This window comes from Acomys russatus, chromosome 16 (assembly GCF_903995435.1).
Source record: "Acomys russatus chromosome 16, mAcoRus1.1, whole genome shotgun sequence".
In the NCBI taxonomy this organism is placed as follows: Eukaryota; Metazoa; Chordata; class Mammalia; order Rodentia; family Muridae; genus Acomys; species Acomys russatus.
In genome coordinates, this window is record NC_067152.1 from 11,660,604 (window position 1) to 11,678,992 (window position 18,389).

The following is an 18,389-nucleotide window of genomic DNA, read 5'->3' on the forward strand; positions in this document are numbered from 1 at the left end:
TCAGCCTCCCTCTACATCCTCACATGCCACCCTGCCTGCACTGGACTGCTCGATTCCTTCACGTGCACAGACAGTCTCTTGACTTCTAGCAGGATCCAGGACAGATCTGTCCTAACCCATCCTGGAAAAGAACAGACTGCCATTTCCAACTGAAAAATCAAACTTTCTTTGGCCTCAACAAAGTCTCCAAGCCTCACTGACTGCAGCCAGGAAACAAGGCTTTCACAGGCAGAGAGCTCAGCACATCCAAGCCTGATGGACCTGTGACTCACTCATGCCGACTCCCACGAATGTGCATCTCGGTCAGTCTATGTCGACCCACATTTGGCCTGTTTCTCTGACCACCATGGCAGTCCTGGGTACTGGGCCTCTTTGAGTCCTTCAGGCGTGGCCAAGGGTTCTCAAGAGTCTTGGAGAAGTCGCCCTCTCTCCTTCTGGCTGCAAATGGAGTGTAGGAGAATTCCTAAAGTGTGTGGGGGGGGGAGATGGAGAGGACTATGACAATTGCAGGACACACCTGTTTTGTACATAGAGCAAGCAAGGCACAGAGAAAGCAGCTTGTTCAGGATACATCAGTCAGAAAATGAGAGGAGAGAGAAGCCACTTCCACACGTGGCTGGGCGTGAGGGGAGGTGTAGACTCACCTGTGGCCACAGAGACATTCAAGGACTCAAGACCCGGAGGCAGCTGGCGCCTGGGCAGAATAGTGAGGAGCAGCTGACAGGAGGCAAGAACCTCCTGGGACAGACCAGAGCCCTCGTTGCCTGCAGGGCATGGGATAGTGTTAGGGAGCCCCAGCCAGGTGTCCACATGCTCAGAAAATAAGACATCTGCAAGCATAAAAGCAGGTATGGCCTACTTACCCAGCACAAGGAGAGTAGGCCGGTCCCAGACAAACTCTAAGCAGCTAGTGACAGGGACCTTGGAAGATTGGGAGATCTCAGGCCCTGGGCAGCCCACCGTGCCCACCACGAGCCAGCCCTGCTTGGCCTTGACCTGAAAGAAGGAAGAAAACAGCACGTCCTGCTTCACCCAGTCTTCACCAGGGCCATGGCCAAGGAGGAGCCCAGCCCTGCACTCACACATTCATTGAGAGATGCCTTCAACTTAGCCAGGAAGTCAGTCAGGACCTCCACCTGGCCAGGCTCTGCACCAGCAACTGCGGATGGGGCTAAGAACATTACAGGCTAAAATCCCAGCTGTGTGGCAGGGTGGTGGTAGAGGTCCCCTCTACAGTGACGACAACAGAGAGCAGATCTGAAGATAACTGGGTATTTTGTAGACAGTGGGGTGGGGGGAGAAGGTTCTAGGCAGGGAGATCTGCCCCGCCTACCCGTCATATGTGAGGAATGGTAAATTGGCCAGTGGGAAAGTCAAAGAAACTGGACAAGGGCCGCATAGGGAAAGGGCCCGACGGCCACTGGAAATGGCTTTTATACTGATAATAAAAGCTTTGAAAGGTCTTACTTCGTTTTGGTTTTTAAGATATGAGCTCATGGGGCTGGAAAGATGAATCAGCTGTTAAAGAGCACTGGCTGCTCTCCCAGAAGTCCCGAGTTCAATTCTCAGGAACCACATGGTGGCTCACAACCATCTATACTGGGATCTGATGCCCTCTTCTGGCCTGCAGGTGTACATACAGATAAAGTACTCATATACAAACGTAAAAAAGTAAATAAATCTTTAAAAAAGAAAGAAAGAAAGAAAGATATGAGTGCATTATGAGCCTCAAGCTGGCCTTGAGCCCATGGTAATCTTCCTGTCTCAGTCTCTCAAGACTGGGATTACAAATCAGGCGTGGTGGCGCACACCTTTAATCCCAGCACTCGGGAGGCAGAGGCAGGCGGATCGCTGTAAATTCAAGGCCAGCCTGGCAACACAGAGAAGCCCTGTCTCGAGAAAAAAAAAAAAGAAAAAAGACTGGGATTACAAGTATGTGCCACTAGACCTGGTGCTGTGAAAGGCTGTGTATGAACAAAGAAGTAACACAGTCTGGCGTGGCTCTTAATCGTTGACTGTGCTTGCCATCTGGAGGCCCAAACTCCAGTCCAGGGAGATGGGAACCCAGACTAGAGTAGCAGAGGAAATGGTGGGAAATGGGGATGGTATAGCAATAACTCCAAGAAAAGGGCAAAAGGATTCGGGGATAAAGCTGTGAGAATAAGAAGTCAAAGATAATTTGTGGGCTGGACAACTAAGCTGAATAGGCCTAGAACAGGCAGCCAGCTCTGGGAATGGGGCGTTTGAAAGGCCACTGCAAGAGCAGAGGGGAGACCTGGAGCAGTCGCAGCGAGCGGTGGGGTCGAGAGTTGGCCAAATAAGGGTGAGTGTTTAAGCTGGACAGTGGTGGTGCACACCTGTAATCCCAGCACTCAGAAGGCAGGGGCAGGTGGACTTCCATGAATTCAAAGCCAGCCTGGTCTACACAAGCTCCAGGACAGCCAATAATACACAGAGAAATCCTGTCTCAAAAAAGCATAAACAGGGCTGGAGGGAGAGATGGCTCAGGGGTTAAGAGCACTGCCTGCTCTTCCAAAGGTCCTGAGTTCAATTCCCAGCAACCGCATGGTGGCTCACAGCCATCTATAATGTGATCTACGGCCTGCTTCTGGTGTGCAGGTGTACATGCAAGCAAAAAACTGTATGCTTAATAAATAAATAAATCTTTAAAAAACAAAAAGCATAAACAACCAAATACATGAGGGAGCTTAAGCCTCAAGAGGGCTCAGTGCGTGAAGGGCACTGGCTACCACACCTGAGCCCACATAGCAAGAAAGAACCAACTCAACAGTTGTTCTCTGACCGCCACATACACAGTGTGGCACATGTATGCTTGAGCATGTGCACACACACACACACACAGAGGTATACATGTCTGTGTATACATACACACACAGCAAGAACCTGAGAGGCTGGGGCAGGAGGATCATGAACTTGAGACTAGCCTGGGCTATATAGCCAACCACTCTCTCAAACAGCTAAAACAGGGAATAAATAAGCCATGAAACAAGATTAGGGAAAAAAGCACCAGGCCGATTTTCATAGAAAAGAGATCCAAGAGCTGGGCAGGGGTGCATGCCTTTAATCCAAACACTCTGGGAGAGAGAGGCAGGTGAATCTCTTGTGAGTTCAAGGCCAGCCTGGTCTACAGATAGAGTTCCAAGGCAGCCATGGCTACATAGAGAAACCCTGTCTTGGAAAACACAAAACCAACCAAACAAACAAAAACACCCCACAAGAGATTCAAAGACTGAGACTTGGGACACAACGGTGTTTGGAGGTCATGCGCTTGAGAACTCACCAGAGATGCCCTCAGGAGGGTGCCCAGAGAGGCAAAGGGAAGGCCTGAGGCATGCAGGGGTGGTGGTGGTAGGGGAGAGCGGGCTAAGGGTGTGGCTCCGTGGCAGCACCCGTCTCATGGCAGAAGCTGACTTTGATTCCTAGCACTGAAACCAGGGTGAGGAATGAAGTGGGATAGGCCATCTGTGCCAGACGCTGTGGCCTGAGGGCTAGAATCTGACTGGCGAGGGACGGAGAAAACAGGAAGGCACTTGCTGGAGAGGAGCTGGCATTGCTGGAGCCGTCCTTGGTAGGCAGGAAGGGGGTGTGGAACCAGGCTGGCTGATGCTATCTCTGGCTCTTCCACAGTGACAAGAGAGAACCACACTGTGGCCCCTGCTGCTGGCAGGAAGTGGCCAGTGTGATGAGTGAGGCTTACCGGTGCACTCTGCAGCGTGTTTTTGTTTTAGCAGGGATGAAAAGAAAGAAGGGTGAATTCCATTTCCCACCAGGCTTGGCTCAGTTCCTCAGATGAACTACATCCTTAAGGTTTTAACTTTTTTTTTTACTTTACATGTACGAGGGTTTATCTGCATGTATGTACATGCATTTATGTACATGGTGCCTCTGGAGGCCAAAAGAGGGCACTAGATCCTCTGAAACTGGAGTTACAGATAGTTGTAAGCCACCATGTTGGTGCTGGGAGTCAAGTCTGGATCCTCTGGGAGAGCAGGCAGTGCTCTTAACTGTTAAGCCATCTCTCTGATAAGCCTATTAAAGATTGACATATGGCTAGTCCAGATTAAGATGTATTATATATAAGCATTTTTAAATGAGACTTAAGCTGAACATGGTGGCACATACCTATTTAAGAGTCCAAAGCAGGGGGATTTCTGTTGCTCTTAGGCCAGCCTGGGCTACACAACAAAACACTGTCTCAATTTTTTTTTAATTAACATTTAAAATGTATGTCTTAATGATATTATTCTGGATATATTGAATAAGATTATGTTTCTCTTCTGGTGTTTTGTTGTTATTTTGCCTTTTGAGACTGGGTCTCATGTAGCCCAGGCTGGCCTTGAAATGAATGGGTTTTTCCTGTCTCCACCTCCTAAGAACTGGGAGTATAGATACGAGTTATCACACCTGGCTCTTTTTACGTTTCAGTGTGGTTACTAGAAAATCTGAAATTAGACACGTGGCTTGAATGTAAGTTTATTACGCAGCTTTCTTCGGCCTATCTCACCGCGGGGTGGGGTGGGGGATGGGGGAAACGGGTTGGAAGGCTGCCAAATGCGAGGCAATGCTGCCCCCTAGTGTCAATCCAGGAAAACACAGCTGAAGAACGCTAAAACTTGCCTCCTAACAAAGCCTTGCTCAAAATCTCTCTCAAGTTGAGCCAAGGCGTGTGGTAAAGGAAATGAGGAAAGGAAATCCCTAACTTCAGACGATGCTCTATCTGATTTTAAAGACCCAGGATCCTTCCCAGTGGGGCTTAGAAGGCCCCTTTCTCCTTCCACCCACCCCCATCCACTGCCAGCTGGGGGTGGCTTTAAGAGGCCGAGCTTCACTAATGACACCGCCTCCTCTTCCCCTCTAGTCCCATATTACCTGCAAAAAACCGGCCAGGTCAGGAGTGGCGAACACGTCCATCACCTCCACAGCCCCGGCGCTGGCTTTGCTGACTACTGGAGTAAGAGGGCAGCTGCAAAGGTCCCCAATGATGTGTTAAACCCGGAAATCTCTAGCCCCGCGCCCTACACATCCCCGGCCTCCCAAGAGATTAGGGGTGAGAACTCCGTCCACCCGGAGGGATTCTCCCAAGGTGCTTAGGAACTTGGCTCCGCCTCCAGACTGGGCGCAAAGGTAATTGAGTGACTTCCGTGCCTGTTTCTCCTGCTGGTGATGACTCTGTCTACTCCGAGGAAGTGAGCGGAGCGCAGCACAGCCCCAAGATTCCGGGGATCCTGGAGCCCCTCAAGGACGAGCCACAGCTGCTGAGGGTCGTTGTCTGGGCTCGCCTCTGCAGCCTCATCGCAAGACAGGGGCCGCAGAGAGCTCACCTCCATGCAGACGCCCTGGTGCACCTGATAGCCGCACAAGGCGTCCAGTTTCTGCCTCCTGGGCCTCAGGACAGGGATGCCCCGAGCCTCGGCCACCCGGAGCAACTCGGCCCGCTCTCCCTGCAGCCCAGCCTTACCGGCCTGGAGCAGGAGCCGGGCCACGTGCCGGCGGGCGGCCCGCAGGGCCAGGAGGCACGGGGACAGGCCAAACAGACGTTCCAGCCGCTGAGTCGGCGCCAGGTCATCTAGAATCAGGCGGCTCAGCTCCTCCCCGCCAGGCCGCTCCCCGCGCCGCGCCACCGGGGAGAAATGGCGGGCAATCGGGCGACCGAAACATCTGACCGTCCACAGGGATCGCATAGCTCCCGTAGTGCCCGGGACTCCACTAACAGACGGGTGGAAAGGACGCGTTGGCCGCCTACACCTCGTCACCTCACGCAGGATAAATTGCTCCAAGTCCCCGCTCAAAGACGGCCCATAACCTGACACCGGAGCCAAGGCAGCCGCCTCCCAGACTCCCACGTGGGTCTCCAGCTTCCGGGTTCTGAAGGCCCCGCCCCCTGTACGATGACGTACACGCGTGCTTGGCATCAACCAACTCTCCAGAGCACTCCCTACAGGAATGGCTCGCACTACTCGCACTGACGCAGTCGAGCAGTGTTGACCCTGAGCTGGAATAGCCACCACCTAAAAAGACCTGTTCAGTCAAGTCAGTCTTGGTGCCTTCCTCCCCACATCCAGGCACATCGTCCTGTGAGAGCCTCAGCACCAGCCAGCAAAGCCCCAGTGATCTCCGGGCAACTGAAGAGAAAAAGCCCGTGTTCCTGCTGACAAACAACTGATGCCCTCGGCCCATGATGTTGGGACTCCTTTGCTCACTTCCTCACCCCTACCCCCGGCCCTTTAAAGCAGTGTCTCACGAAGTAGCCCACATCAACGGCCTGAAACTTGTGTAATCCATGCTGGCCTCAAATTCACAGAGATCTGCTTCCGCTTCTCAAGTGTTTGGGATTAAAGGTGTACACCGCAAAAGGGGCATGGTGGTTTGTGTGGTTTATTCCCAGTACTACGGGAATAAACTCTGTGAGTTTGAGGCCAGCCTGGTCTACAAATGCAAGTCTACAAGTCCAGGACAGCCAAGGCTACACAGAGAAACCCTGTCACCCTGTCTCCAAAAAAAAAAAAAAGTGTACACCACTGTGCCTGGCTCCAATTTATTTTTACATGATGTTGGAGGGGGCGTGTACTGTATGACTGTGCATCACACGTATGCCTGGTGCCCGAGGAGAACAAAGAGGATCTGGGGCTCCCTGAGAGTCACCAGGTGGGTTCTGGGAATCAAACTTGGGGTCGTCTGTAAAGAGCAGCCCGATTTGTATTCTTAGCCACTGAACCATCTTTCCAGCCCTCTTATTTGTTTACTAATATGTTTTTTAAATTATTTATACAGTATTCTGCCTGAATATGTACTACACACCAGACAAGGGCACCGGATCTCATTATAGGTGGCTGTGAGCTGCCATGTGGTTGCTGGGAATTAAACTCAGGACCTTTGGAAGAACTGACAGTGTTCTTAACCTCTGAGCCATCTCTCCAGCCCCAAATACGGTTGTTTGTTTGTTTTGTTTTTGTTTTTTGTTTTTTTTTTTTTTTTTTTTTTTTGACGGCCTATGTCCATACACAGTAGGATGACGAGGAAGCAGGAGCCACCTTGTTTTTGTTTTTTGAGACATATGTATCCTTGGTTGGCCTGCACCAACCTTCTCCTACTCCCACTCCGGAAGTGATGTTCCAAATCTACCCACCTCCCCACTTACCTGGAAGTAATTCTGAGACACAACAATACTGATTATCAAAAAGGGGGGAAAACTGAAAGACACCTCGGAAGCCAGAGCAGGTTGCAATGTTTCTCTTTAATTGTTGCAATGAAATGTACTAGGAAGCAGACCCTGATATTCTGTTAGTCTCAGTCAGAGTGCAGTGACAACCCCACGGTAAGAGCCAAAATTGGGCTGGAGGGGTGGGGAGTCGGGAAAGGGAGTCTGGAGGTCCTGTCTCTGCTACTCCAACCCTAGGAGGCAGGGGACAGGGTACAAGAAGATAGAACAGTGCCCCCCCCCCACATCCCAAGGAAGAGGCTGAGGAGAACAAAGGCTAAGGGGCCCCAAGAGGGGGACTCCTGACTATACCTTCTCCCCAGCCTGTTTTTGTTTTTTTGTTTTCACATTTGTAATGGGAATAATCGGATGAAATTTTCTATCCCTTAGAGGGGGTGGATACAGAAAGTAAGATCCGGGGTCCAGAAATCAACACCTAAAATCCAGAGGCAGGAGGCAAGCCACGGAGGGTGGGGAAGGTAGGAGCTCCCCACAGAACACTAGGTCACCTGCTCTGTGGGCCTCATCTGGATGTCTCCGACCTGTGGAAGGCAGAAGGGTTGTGGCAGCCACCCCCCTAGGGATCCCCTGCTGCCCACATCTGGACACCACGGTGTGAGTAGACCCTTAAGACAAGACTCACCTGAACGTGTGGGGGGGTGCTGAGGACGTAGAGGACAGCCTCAGCCACATCCTCTGGTTTGAGACACTGAGAGTGCAGGGAGGGGAGGGTGTGCATTGAGACAAGGGCAGAGCTCTTCCAAGTTCCTTCCCAGCTCTAAGGGACTCTCTTAACACCCTGGTCCCCACCCCAACCCTCCAGGAGTAACGAGCTAGGCAGAGGGTACAGTCCAAGGGTACTTCCGGACTGTGGCATTACTAGGCCCAGAAGGAGGCCCCACCTTTATGTGTTCATAGGTGGCAGCTGCTTGCTCAGGGTCCTTGTCATGGAGTTTGAAGGCAAACTGTGTCTCCACCAAGCCTGGAGAGATACACTGGGCCAACAGAGAGGTCCTTTTCAGCCTGAGCTTTGTATCAGGCCTTGAGGAGGTTGAGGAGAAAGGATAGAGGCCTGCAGGGCTCCCTCTTCACACTGACGGCTGCCTCGTGTCCTCAACTGTCCTCCTCCTTCCAAAGCCACCATTGAGAGTTCCGGCTGGCAACTCCCACCATACCCTGTGCTTGCACGCAGTGCCCTTCCTATGTGTTTGCTTAATGCTGTTTAAAGCGGTGTTCCTTCAAGCCTCATTCCATTTCATAAATGTGAAGACTGAGGCGGCTTAGGGAGGAGGTTCAGGCAGGGAGTTACCCAGTCTTCCAGGGGAGAGCCCAGAGTGCCAGTATCCAGTCACTGTGTGTGACTTCCCTCAGTCTCACTACTCAAGTTGGCCCTCTCCCCACTCAAAGTGTTAAGTCTGACCCTTGGCTTTGGGGTGAGAGAAGGGAGACAACTGTCCCTGCAAGGAGCAGCAGCGCCCAGGACTTGTGCACTGTTGAGCCCAGGGGCTATCAGCAGGTCTTCCAGGGCATGTGCAGGCGGGAGGGCTGGGCCCACATCATTCCCACCAGGGCTAGACCACAGCCTCACCGTGGCCCGGATATGGGTCTGGGCCTCCAGCAGCTCTTGCCTTAGTCCCTCTGTCAATGCAGTGACGGCATACTTAGTCGCACTATAGAAATGGATCACAGACTGGGGTGGGACTCGGTGGCCACACATGCTGGGTGGAAGAAGGGAAGGGGAGAGAGGAGAGGGTAAAGTTCCACAGACACTGGCAATGCTCCTGTTAGCCTGGTCAGCCTCATTACCCAGAAGCCAACAGGGAAGCCTTGTTGCCGGGGGACTCTGATGGTTGCCCCTGCAGTCCACTGAATGAATCTAGTCTTCTTGTTCACACAGCTCCTGAGACCTGCTTTGCCTTGAAACTGTCCTGCTGACTACGCTCTCACTCCTGCAGTCGGACAGGTTGACCTAAGCCTCACCATGTTGTCTGTGTGCTCATTGACAGGTGTCATCTCTGGGGCTGGTGCAGACCACGCCCCCAACAGACAATGGGCTCTCCTATGGTAGAGCCTGTGCAGTCTCTTTGTACCACATGGTTGGGTGATCCCAGGGCCCAAGGAAAAGGCACAATGGCACAACGGAACAAAGGTTCCCAGGCAGAGGCTGAGCTGCCCACTCTTGACAACCAGAAGCGGGCACATCCCTTTGTCAGAATCATGCCACTTCGATATTAAATCCCTAATTTTACTACCGAAGAAATGGCCACCTGGAGGCTGAGTGAGCTGCGACAGATAGGTCACTGTCTGAAGGGTGGCCTAACTCGGAGGTCAATCGCCTGGCCTCACCTGTTGATGTTAATGATGTGCCCGTCGTCCACATTCCGCTCCTTCATGGACTGGTAAGCTTCCCGAGTACAGATGCTGAGGGCCAGCACATTCACCTGTGGGCCAGGGAGGGCAATGGAGTGTCTCCCGCTCAGGCCCAGTGAGCAGGTTGATGGAGCTGCAGAGCACCGGGGGTGGGGTAGGGGTGGGGGAAGTGCTCCTCACAGCCGCCATCCTCAGCTGACAGCAGAGGCTGAGTCCCCCCTAAGGATGAGCCTCCCACCAAGGACACTGTCACTGTCAGACCTCTGCCTCAGGAATGCAGTCATCAGATTGAAAACCCCCCTGAAATGGCCTAAATCTTTCTACACACGCATGCACGCGCACACACACACCCCAGCCCCTCTCTCCCTGCCCTCCTGAGCCACACTGCCTCCTTGTAATCCCCGCCCATCATGTGTGGAAGAGGCCCACACACCTGCCTTTAACCTGTACCCTGGCAACAAGCCCAGGTGTGGGGAATCTTCTGAGGGTGGGGTCACTTGCCACTCCTGGCACAGTTGACTTCACGTCCCCACCCTTCATAGAGGACAGCTCTAGGGAGCTATCTGCAATGACCAGTCTGTTTGCTGTCTGCTCCACCCATTAGCCTTGCCAGAGAAGACAACAGAGATAAAGCCTTCATCGGGTCCTCCAGCCCGCCCGCCTCCTCTCTAGAGGAAAGGGACAGCTGGCAGATTAGCTGATTTACTTGATCAGGTGTCACCCAGGCACCGGGACAGAATGCCCTCAGTGAAAACCCACCTCAGTGCTTGTTGGAAGCAGCGGACTAGGATGCAGAAAGGGCTCAGCCTGTTTCTGGTCCTCTTAACAGGGTGGAATTGTGGGGCATACAGAGGACAAACGAGCCTCCTAGGTCTGGGGCCTACTAGGATGGGGCTAACGGACTTAGGAGATATTCAAGACCAAGGGGCCTTGGGGACTTAGGAGTCCCTCATTTTACGGGTGGGCAAGTTGAGGTCCAGGTAGAGGCACGGGGCTCCTCATGAGGGCTAGAATTCCGATCTCCCAGAGGACAAGGCTTCATTCTTGATCAGTTTCACTTCCAAATACCAACTAATACTAACCTCCTGACAGCAGATAAAGAGAGCTGTGACATTGCTCTCAGCCTCTCAAACACTGTCACACCCTAAAGCGGTGGCTCGCCACCTTCCTAATGCTGAGACCCTTTAATAGTGTGGTGAGCCCCACTATTATTTTCACTGCTACCGCATAACTCTAATTTTGCTACTATTGTGAATCAAAGCGGAAATTACCTGTTTTCCAATGGTCTTAGAAAGAGTCATTCAGTGGCCCCACCAAAGGGGTCTCAACCTACTGCCCTCATGCCACCCCACAACCCAGCCCAGAAGTTGGAAACATGTTCTCAAGGCTATTATTACATTTCTGTACTGTGTGGGTGGGTAGGTGCACGCGCGTGTGTGTGCCACAGTGCTAACGTGGAGGTCAGAGGACAACTTGTGGGAGTTGACTCTCTTCTAACCGTATGGGTCTTAAAAGGTAAGAACCTTCACCCACGGAGCCATCTCATCTGCCCCTGGCCTGTAGACACTCTGAAGCATACTACAGACTCCCCATTTCTCTAAAAGAAATCAAAGATCTACCCATCCTACAGCGGAGTAACTAACCTGGATTTGAGCAGGGGCTACCCCTTACAAGGCCATGTGCTCTCCCACACTCTGCGACCATACCCAGAGACAGTGGAGTTTGTGACATTGATCACTTAGGTGTGCTCAATCCAATCGTATGTGACAAGACTGAAGCTCAGAAGTTTCCCTGAACTTGCCTGAGCGCACAGTGACAGCAGGGCTGGGTGCAAAGATGACTTCTCTCATCTCTATTCCCTTTCTTCCCCTAAGACGGAGTTCCCAGGTACCCAGCATGGGCAGGGACATTCAATAAACTATAGCTCTCTCCGCTGCGATCTTTCTTCCATGACAACCGGTCTAACGTTTAAGGACTGTCAGGGGCTGAGAGGATGTTTATCCACTCACTATCCTTGTGCCTTGTAGTACAAGTAACGAGTGGTAGTGCACACCTGTAATCCCAGCACTGGGGGAGGCAGAAGGCAAGCGGATCTCTATGAGTTCGAGGCCAGCCTGGTCTACAAAGTGAGTCCAGGACAGCCAAGGCTACACAGAGAAACCCTGTCTCGAAAAAACAAAACAAAACAAGAAACAAAAACAAACAAAAGTAGTGTGTGGAAAATCAAAAATGCCCAGTGGGAAACTTAAACTCCCTCTTACTGGTATCCTGTCCCCAGGAGTCCTCTGCCTGGTAAGTAACCCACCCAACCTCCTGCCTCAGTTCTGGAACCCTTACATTAAACATTTCCTTCCAACCGCTGGTGCTGCCGGAGAGCAGGGTGTCCGGCCGGGCCATGCCAGCATTGTTGATGCAGATATCCACGCCACTGTGCTGAGAGCGGACAGCTGAGAACATGGAGAGGATGTCCTCTTCGTTTGACAGGTCACATCTGTAGGGGATCAAAGTCCCGGGATAGCCTGCACTCTTACATTCAGCAGCCAGCTCCTATGAAACCCAACAGAGGTCTAACTGGGGTGAGCTGCTCACTCCCATTCCTCCTCACCCAGAGTCAGCCTTCCCTCCCAGGTCACTACGCAGCAGAACTCTCCAGTGGCCACTACCTTCTGGCCACATGAGAGGCAGGATCTGCCCATCCCCAAAGCTTGGTTTGTTTGGTCAAAGTCCAAGGGGTTGGAGACACTCCCTGAGTAAGGAGAGGAACAATTGTGCAGACCCAGGAAGGAATCTCACATATACATCCAAGTCTTCAGTGCTAGGGAGAAAGAAGTGGGCGGGTGTCCTGGGAACAAAGGGAGATTTCTCTTCTGCTTCCTCCCCAATACCTGGAAGCAAATCTGTATCTACCTCTGTACCCGCATCATCTTTCCACTAGTGCCAAGAGATGCTGAGCTGGTTACCCCAGGGCCCCAGTTCCCTTTAGCTTCAGCCAGTCCCTCCCAGAAGGGCTGGGCTCTGAACTGACACCTCTTCTTCACAAAAAGCAGAAAGAACTGAAAGGTGAACCCTATACATAGCTTTCAATGGCGCTCAGTCTCCTTTCTCTGTATGAGTAGTCAGGATGTCAGGACAGACTCTCTAGTCCCCTAGTGCTCCCCACCTCCGCCTCAAATTTTCCTCACCTACCCCTTAGTCTAGTCAATGTGCCACTAGGCACTCCTTCTGCATGTCCTCAGCGCTCACTGTAGAGCCCTAAGAGCCACTGAGTGCAGAGGAACTGACATTTAGAAGTTGAAAGAAAGCAGGCTGTGGGAGGCCAGTAAGTGACTGGAGCACTTGAGCCTTATGAAGGTGACTCTGTTAAGTGTGTAGGGGAGGGGTGGTGGGGAGACTGCCAGTAGAGGAAGGCCAATTTGGCCAACTGCCCTGGCCTGGAGCCCCTTCCTCCTCCCCTGTGAAGCTAGAAATAAAAGGCATGATCAGGTGACGAAATAAATTCTTTCCTACTTCTTTTTTTTTTTTTTTTTTTTTTTTTGAGACAGGTTCTCTCTACGTAATCCTAGCTGTCCTGGAACTCGTTATGTAGACCAAGGTGGCCTTGAACGCACAGAGATCTGCCTCCCTCTGCCTCCCTCGTGCTATGGTCAGGCCCTTTCCTGCTCTAACTTTCTGTGAGCTCAAAAGTTGTACCCTTCTGGGCCTCAGAAGTGCCCATCCAGCTGATTTTACTGTTCATGACCCCCTCAGGGAAGAGGACTTCTCCCAATAGAATGCCAGAACCCCAAACTTAGGTTTAATATCGGCGAATTAGTCAATCCATAAAAACAGACAGTGAACAAGAAACCCAGGAGTTCACCCCACTCCAGCCTAAAAACTCCCCAACAGAAGAGGGTGTGTGTGTGTGTGTGTGTGTGTGTGTGTGTGTGTGTAGAATGTTATTCTTCCTGTCACTGCCTCTCCTTGCTCACTTCTGCCATCTCCATCTAGTCTCCAAAATTAGCTGAAATCAGGGCAGTTCCCACACAGCAAAGTCCTCCCTTAATGACCTGGAGCCGTCACAGCGTTGAATGACCTCCTTGGAGGTTCTCTTGGCGGTCCCCTTTCCTGGCTAGCTGAGGGTAGAGTAGCGGAAGAGAGAGCAATAGTGGCTTTGGAACTAGGGAATCAAAACTAAAAACAGAACAAAACAAACCCAGAGAATCCAGTAGTTCAACCCCTGGCCTCAATCTTCTGGGCTCCAAAGCTGGGGCTGGGCCCTGTGCTTCTCCAGGGAAGGGGAGGGGCAAAGTGGGGCAACGGTAGAGCCCGGTGACCTTGGGATTATCTGAGAGGCTATAAAGCGTACCTTTGGTCAGTAGCTGGGGAGGGCACAGTCCTCCTTCCTGCACACCTCCATTTGCCTCCACCCAAGGCCTCCTTACCCCTTTTCTACCAGAGGACTTTGAGCCATGGTGAAGCCAGGCCTGCAGGTAAGGACTAACCCACACACCCGCCGGTGGTCCTGTCAAGGCAAATAATGGGATTTTTCTCTTGTCTTCTCCCAAAGGCTATCTCCTCCTCATCTTTTCTGAGCTGATGTCACTCATAACACTTGGAACCCCCAAAAGCATGTTAAGAGAAAAAGTAGGGAGTTCTGGATCCGTAATATTATGATTTCTCAAGACTTTCATGTCTAATGCCCCCTACTTTACCTATTCAGTCTCACCTAGGAAAACGAATTGGAAAAAGAGAAGAATCTGTAATAGTCTGGTCACCATGTAGGCCCATGGCACATGAACTGAAACTCAGGAGTTGAAAGGAGAGTTAGCTTCCATCCTCACTCCACCTTCCCTCGAGGGTCAAACACCCAAGGCGCCTAGCTTTTTTGCTTGTTGGTTGGCCAGCACTTTACCCGGTGTAGTCTGGGTGAGGTCTGAGAACAAGAGGAAACGAACCTAGGCACTAAGGCTAGCCAGTTCTTTCCTTCTCTCTGGCTGCCTAGCTAGCCTCCGAACTCTGGCTTTCCCTTTCACCTGCCAGTACAGGGGCAGAGGATGCCAGGGGTAAAGGAGGAGAATGCCAAGGGTCAGGAATTTGGTACACTGAAGCATAAGCTATCTGGAGCGAATGGCTCTTCATAAAAATAGGACTGAGAGAGAAGGACACCCATCACTCCTGCCCTCAGGCCGTTGCAAATGGCCCTAGGGTAGCAGGCTGGTGAGAGCAGGGTCACAGTCTGGTTCCAACCACTCCCCCTCCCCCACTCAGAGCCCAACCCGATGGGAACGACGTCCCCCGGAGCGTCCCCGCTGCTCAGCGGTGCCTTACCTCGATGTTGCCAACGGTGCGGGCACAACCCACTACCTTAAGTCCTTGCTGGACTAATGCCCGGGCCACGGCCGCGCCGATGCCCCCCGAGGCTCCCGTCACCAGTGCCAGCCGGTCGCGCCACCGCTCCATGCCCGGTCTGGCCATGGTCCCGAGCCGTCCGCCCACCTCGCTCGGTGAGCCAGGCACTGGGATCAGGGAGTTTCTTCGGGGGCCACCGAGGCTCGGCCGCTCCCTGGTCACTGTTGGGGCGGGCGCTTGAACCCTGACAAACTCCGAGTTGCGCCTAGACCCACCCCATTTCGGGCCGGCCTCCGGCAGGGGCTCCGCCCTCGGCACCTCCGTACTGGGCCACATCGCACCGGGGGACCGCAGCGGCCACGCCGCCCTGTGCCCTGAGCGGCCACGGGGCCGCCCCTTCCGGCCACGCCCCCGCGCGAGCCGGTCCCTCCCGTGGCAGGCGGAAACCGCAGCGTTTCCGGGCAGGACCCACCGGCGCGGCAGGGGGCCTGACAGCCTGTGGTCTTGTTTTCTTGGTGAGCGCTTGCCTTTGTAGTGGAGAGCCTCAACCACGAGCAAGAGGAAGCACCCACTCACGGCCTCCTTTGTTCAATCAGAGGCTTGAGGCCAGGATGAGGGACCTAAAGGTTACTCCAATGCCCTCCCAAACCTCTGGTGACTGAAAGCAAGGATTCAGTCCAGAAAAGTTCAAGTGTCTCTGACTTTAAGAGCACCTGACCTGAGGAAGGGATATTATACAGAGTTCCCGATCTTCTGGCCTTACTAGCCAAGAAGTAAATGATTAAAATAACCCAAGTATTGTACTGCCCCAAGGTCTCCAACTATCCTAGACAGCATCCATCCACCCCAGCCCTACATGATCGCATACGATGTACATCAATGATTGCAGCAAGAGCTGACAACTTGAATACAATGTGGCAGGCATATTTACACACTTTAAACAACATGCATAATATACTCCATGTTAGTAAATGGGCAGCTTCACGAGGCTGCTAAGCAGCCTAGCAACCTATGACGTCACCACTTGATGTGCTCCTACCCAGGAAATAAAAAAAGGACAAACCCACCTAGTCTCCCTTCTCTCTCTGGGGAGTCCCTCCCCCTTTCCTGCTCTCTCCATGCTTCTACAATAAACTACTCCATGTATCTGCTACTTGCCATCTTATTTTTCATATTTACACCCTGTAAGATGGGGGAAGTTTTTCCGCTTTTTTCTCTCATGCAGGAGACAACATAGGGCCTCACACATGCAGAGCCTGTGCCTGGCAGCACAACTCCTTGGGAGACAGAGGGTGAATCAACTCAAGGCCATCCCTTTACTACATCGTGAGTTCGTGGCTAGCTGGAACATGAGACCTTTTTTCAGGAAGAAAGTAGAAACTATACTGGCACATAAAGAGGTATGATGGTGTGAACGCCAGCTAGCTCAGTCCTAGGACAGGAATATGCCCAACTGTTTTCACTTCATTATCCATTAGTGGGTTATCAGTTTTGTTCAGAGTAGGACGCACTTTATTCTCTGGCCACTCAGAATTTAAAACTGCCTGATGTTGCCAGGCAGTGGTGGTGCAATCCTTTATAAAAGCTGGAGATGGACACTAGCTCAGAGGTAGGCACACCAGCCATGCAGATACAGTCCCGGAATCCCAGCACCAGGAGGCTGAGTCATAACTATACATTTGAAATCAGTGGGCTGAGATGCTGACTTTAAAAGAAAAAAGTAGAATCACTTGGGGCTAGAGATGGCTCAGAGGTTAAGAGTACTGGTTGCTTTTCCAGAGGATTTAATTTCTAGCACCTTACATGAAACTCACAACTATCTATAGGTCTAGTTCCAGTAGATCCAACATCCTCACACAAACATACAGGAAATCAAAAACAACAATGCACAATTAAAAGTAAAAAGAAAATAAAAAAACTCAACAAGTATCAATTTGGCTATCCTTCGTATGGCCACAAGGCCGATAATTAAAACCATTGTTTTTATCTCATGCAGCCAGGGATGCCGAGTGCTTGGATTAAAGGCATGTGCCGCCACCACCCAGCTGGTTTTTCTTCTTTGACAGTTTCATATAGTATAACGAATTCAGTCCTTTAGTCTTACCCTCCATTACCCAGACTCATTTCTTAGGCAATTTGTGGTGTGTTCTGGTAGAACTCAGGTTCTCATAAGCATCTTACAGACAAGTTTTCTCTCCATCACTGACCTGACCTAACAAATGGCAGCAAGGTGCTACTCCTGGGAATCTTTCCCTTCAGTGCTCAGGCAGCTGTGACAGCAGTGAACTGTACAGCCGTACTGAGTTCATGTTAGGAAACAAACAAGGTTGAGTATGCACTTCACGCAAGCCACAATGTCTTCAGCCCTTGACAATCAGTTACCCACATTTTGTTTTTATTCTTTTATGCCATTATGAACCTCTTTGGGAACTTCTAGCACGGAAATTCTCCAGATGAGAATTGGAAAGGAAGATGCTAGCCAGTGTTTAAAGGCATTTATTAAGAACAAGACTAGAAACTGTTTTTCTCAGTTGTAAAGTCTCATCAAAGAAAGGATTCTGTCTCGAGCAATCTGCATCTCCATCCTCATTAGCTCTTCAGGCTTTCTCCATCAACAGTGCCCAAGTACAAAGTTCACAAGTGCAAACACTAAAGTACCACCACATTGAGTAGAAACATGTACACCACATTCTACTATGCGTATTAATAAATACTCTTTATTTTAAATTTTGCACATTTCCTTTAACATTTTGTCCAGACACTTTGCAAGTGGATGTCTACTGTAAACCATATATCCAGAGCTCACTGTCATTTCTGTACAGAGGTGTAAGTACAACATTACTTTTGCCACTAAGTTGCTTTAGTAAGTCTCACAGGAAGAGAAATGTTTAATGAAGAGATGGCTTAAATCATAGGCAGGCCTGTGCAGCCAGGCAACTAAAGACACAAGCCTGAAGAAAGAACAAACAAATGAGGTTACCTCCACCATCTCCCAAAACAAGGAATCACATTGATTTAAGATAAAATTTTGCCAGAAGTCACTAAATTAAGAGTTTTTAAAAGAGAAGGCGCAGTAGTCATCTTGAGTGTTTCATTGAAAGACAGAGCTATTTTATTTATTTAATTTGCTCCAGCTGTTGTCAACCAGCCACTACAAATGGGCCTCTTGTGGTCATTTAAGCGGCAGTATTTATTAAATTTCTCCTTCAGATGCTGTCGGTATTGTTCTCTATTGCTGTAGAAAGACTGGTTATTAGCCATAAATGACTGTATTTCATCTTGTGAGATAAAGATTTCCTCATCTGAAGTACATTCAGACTCATCCTGCAAATTAAAGCAGTAGTTAAGACCATGATAAAGAATACAAAATGCTATGCTTGGTGGGGCAACTACAAATTAGAGTGAGCTAACTTTTAGTTTCTACCCAGCCAAACCACCTCTAATTGGAATGCTTACAGAATAAGCACCATGC

At 51.0% G+C, this 18,389-nt stretch overlaps 3 protein-coding genes across 6 annotated transcripts in view; all 3 read right to left on the reverse strand.

Annotated features, from left to right (window-relative positions):
• Nucleotides 1-308: 308 nt before the first annotated feature.
• Nucleotides 309-5,988, reverse strand: Mrm1 (mitochondrial rRNA methyltransferase 1). The gene is given in 5 exon segments (XM_051158812.1): nucleotides 309-463; nucleotides 645-764; nucleotides 864-996; nucleotides 4,891-4,984; nucleotides 5,167-5,988. Coding segments are annotated over 5 exon segments (1,269 nt in total). The 5' UTR covers nucleotides 5,934-5,988.
• Nucleotides 5,989-7,555: 1,567 nt separating this feature from the next.
• On the reverse strand, nucleotides 7,556-15,292 carry Dhrs11 (dehydrogenase/reductase 11). The gene is made up of 7 exons (XM_051158180.1): nucleotides 14,897-15,292; nucleotides 11,927-12,136; nucleotides 9,566-9,660; nucleotides 8,808-8,937; nucleotides 8,122-8,214; nucleotides 7,863-7,928; nucleotides 7,556-7,761 (listed from the first exon to the last, which is right to left on the reverse strand). Exons 1-7 carry the CDS (start codon nucleotides 15,251-15,253, stop codon nucleotides 7,720-7,722), a joined length of 993 nt encoding a protein of 330 aa, XP_051014137.1. The 5' UTR covers nucleotides 15,254-15,292; the 3' UTR covers nucleotides 7,556-7,719.
• Nucleotides 15,293-17,469: 2,177 nt separating this feature from the next.
• The window catches only part of Ggnbp2 (gametogenetin binding protein 2), a 41,395-nt gene continuing 40,475 nt past the window's right edge, over nucleotides 17,470-18,389 (reverse strand). For all 4 annotated transcript variants that reach the window (XM_051158177.1, XM_051158176.1, XM_051158175.1 and 1 more), the window contains one exon: nucleotides 17,470-18,241. In XM_051158177.1, the coding sequence (XP_051014134.1) occupies nucleotides 18,038-18,241 (204 nt within the window). In that variant the 3' untranslated portion in view covers nucleotides 17,470-18,037. The remainder of the gene's footprint in view (nucleotides 18,242-18,389) is intronic.

Excerpts from the sequence above, each read along its gene's own strand:
- Dhrs11 (XM_051158180.1), bottom strand. The coding sequence starts at position 15,253 with ATGTGGCCCAGTACGGAGGTGCCGAGGGCGGAGCCCCTGCCGGAGGCC. Across the intron at positions 9,661-11,926 it reads GTTGGAAGGAAATGTTTAAT|GTGAATGTGCTGGCCCTCAG; the intron begins GTAAGGGTTCCA and ends CCTGGCCCACAG. Across the intron at positions 7,929-8,121 it reads CCACCTATGAACACATAAAG|TGTCTCAAACCAGAGGATGT; the intron begins GTGGGGCCTCCT and ends CTGCACTCTCAG.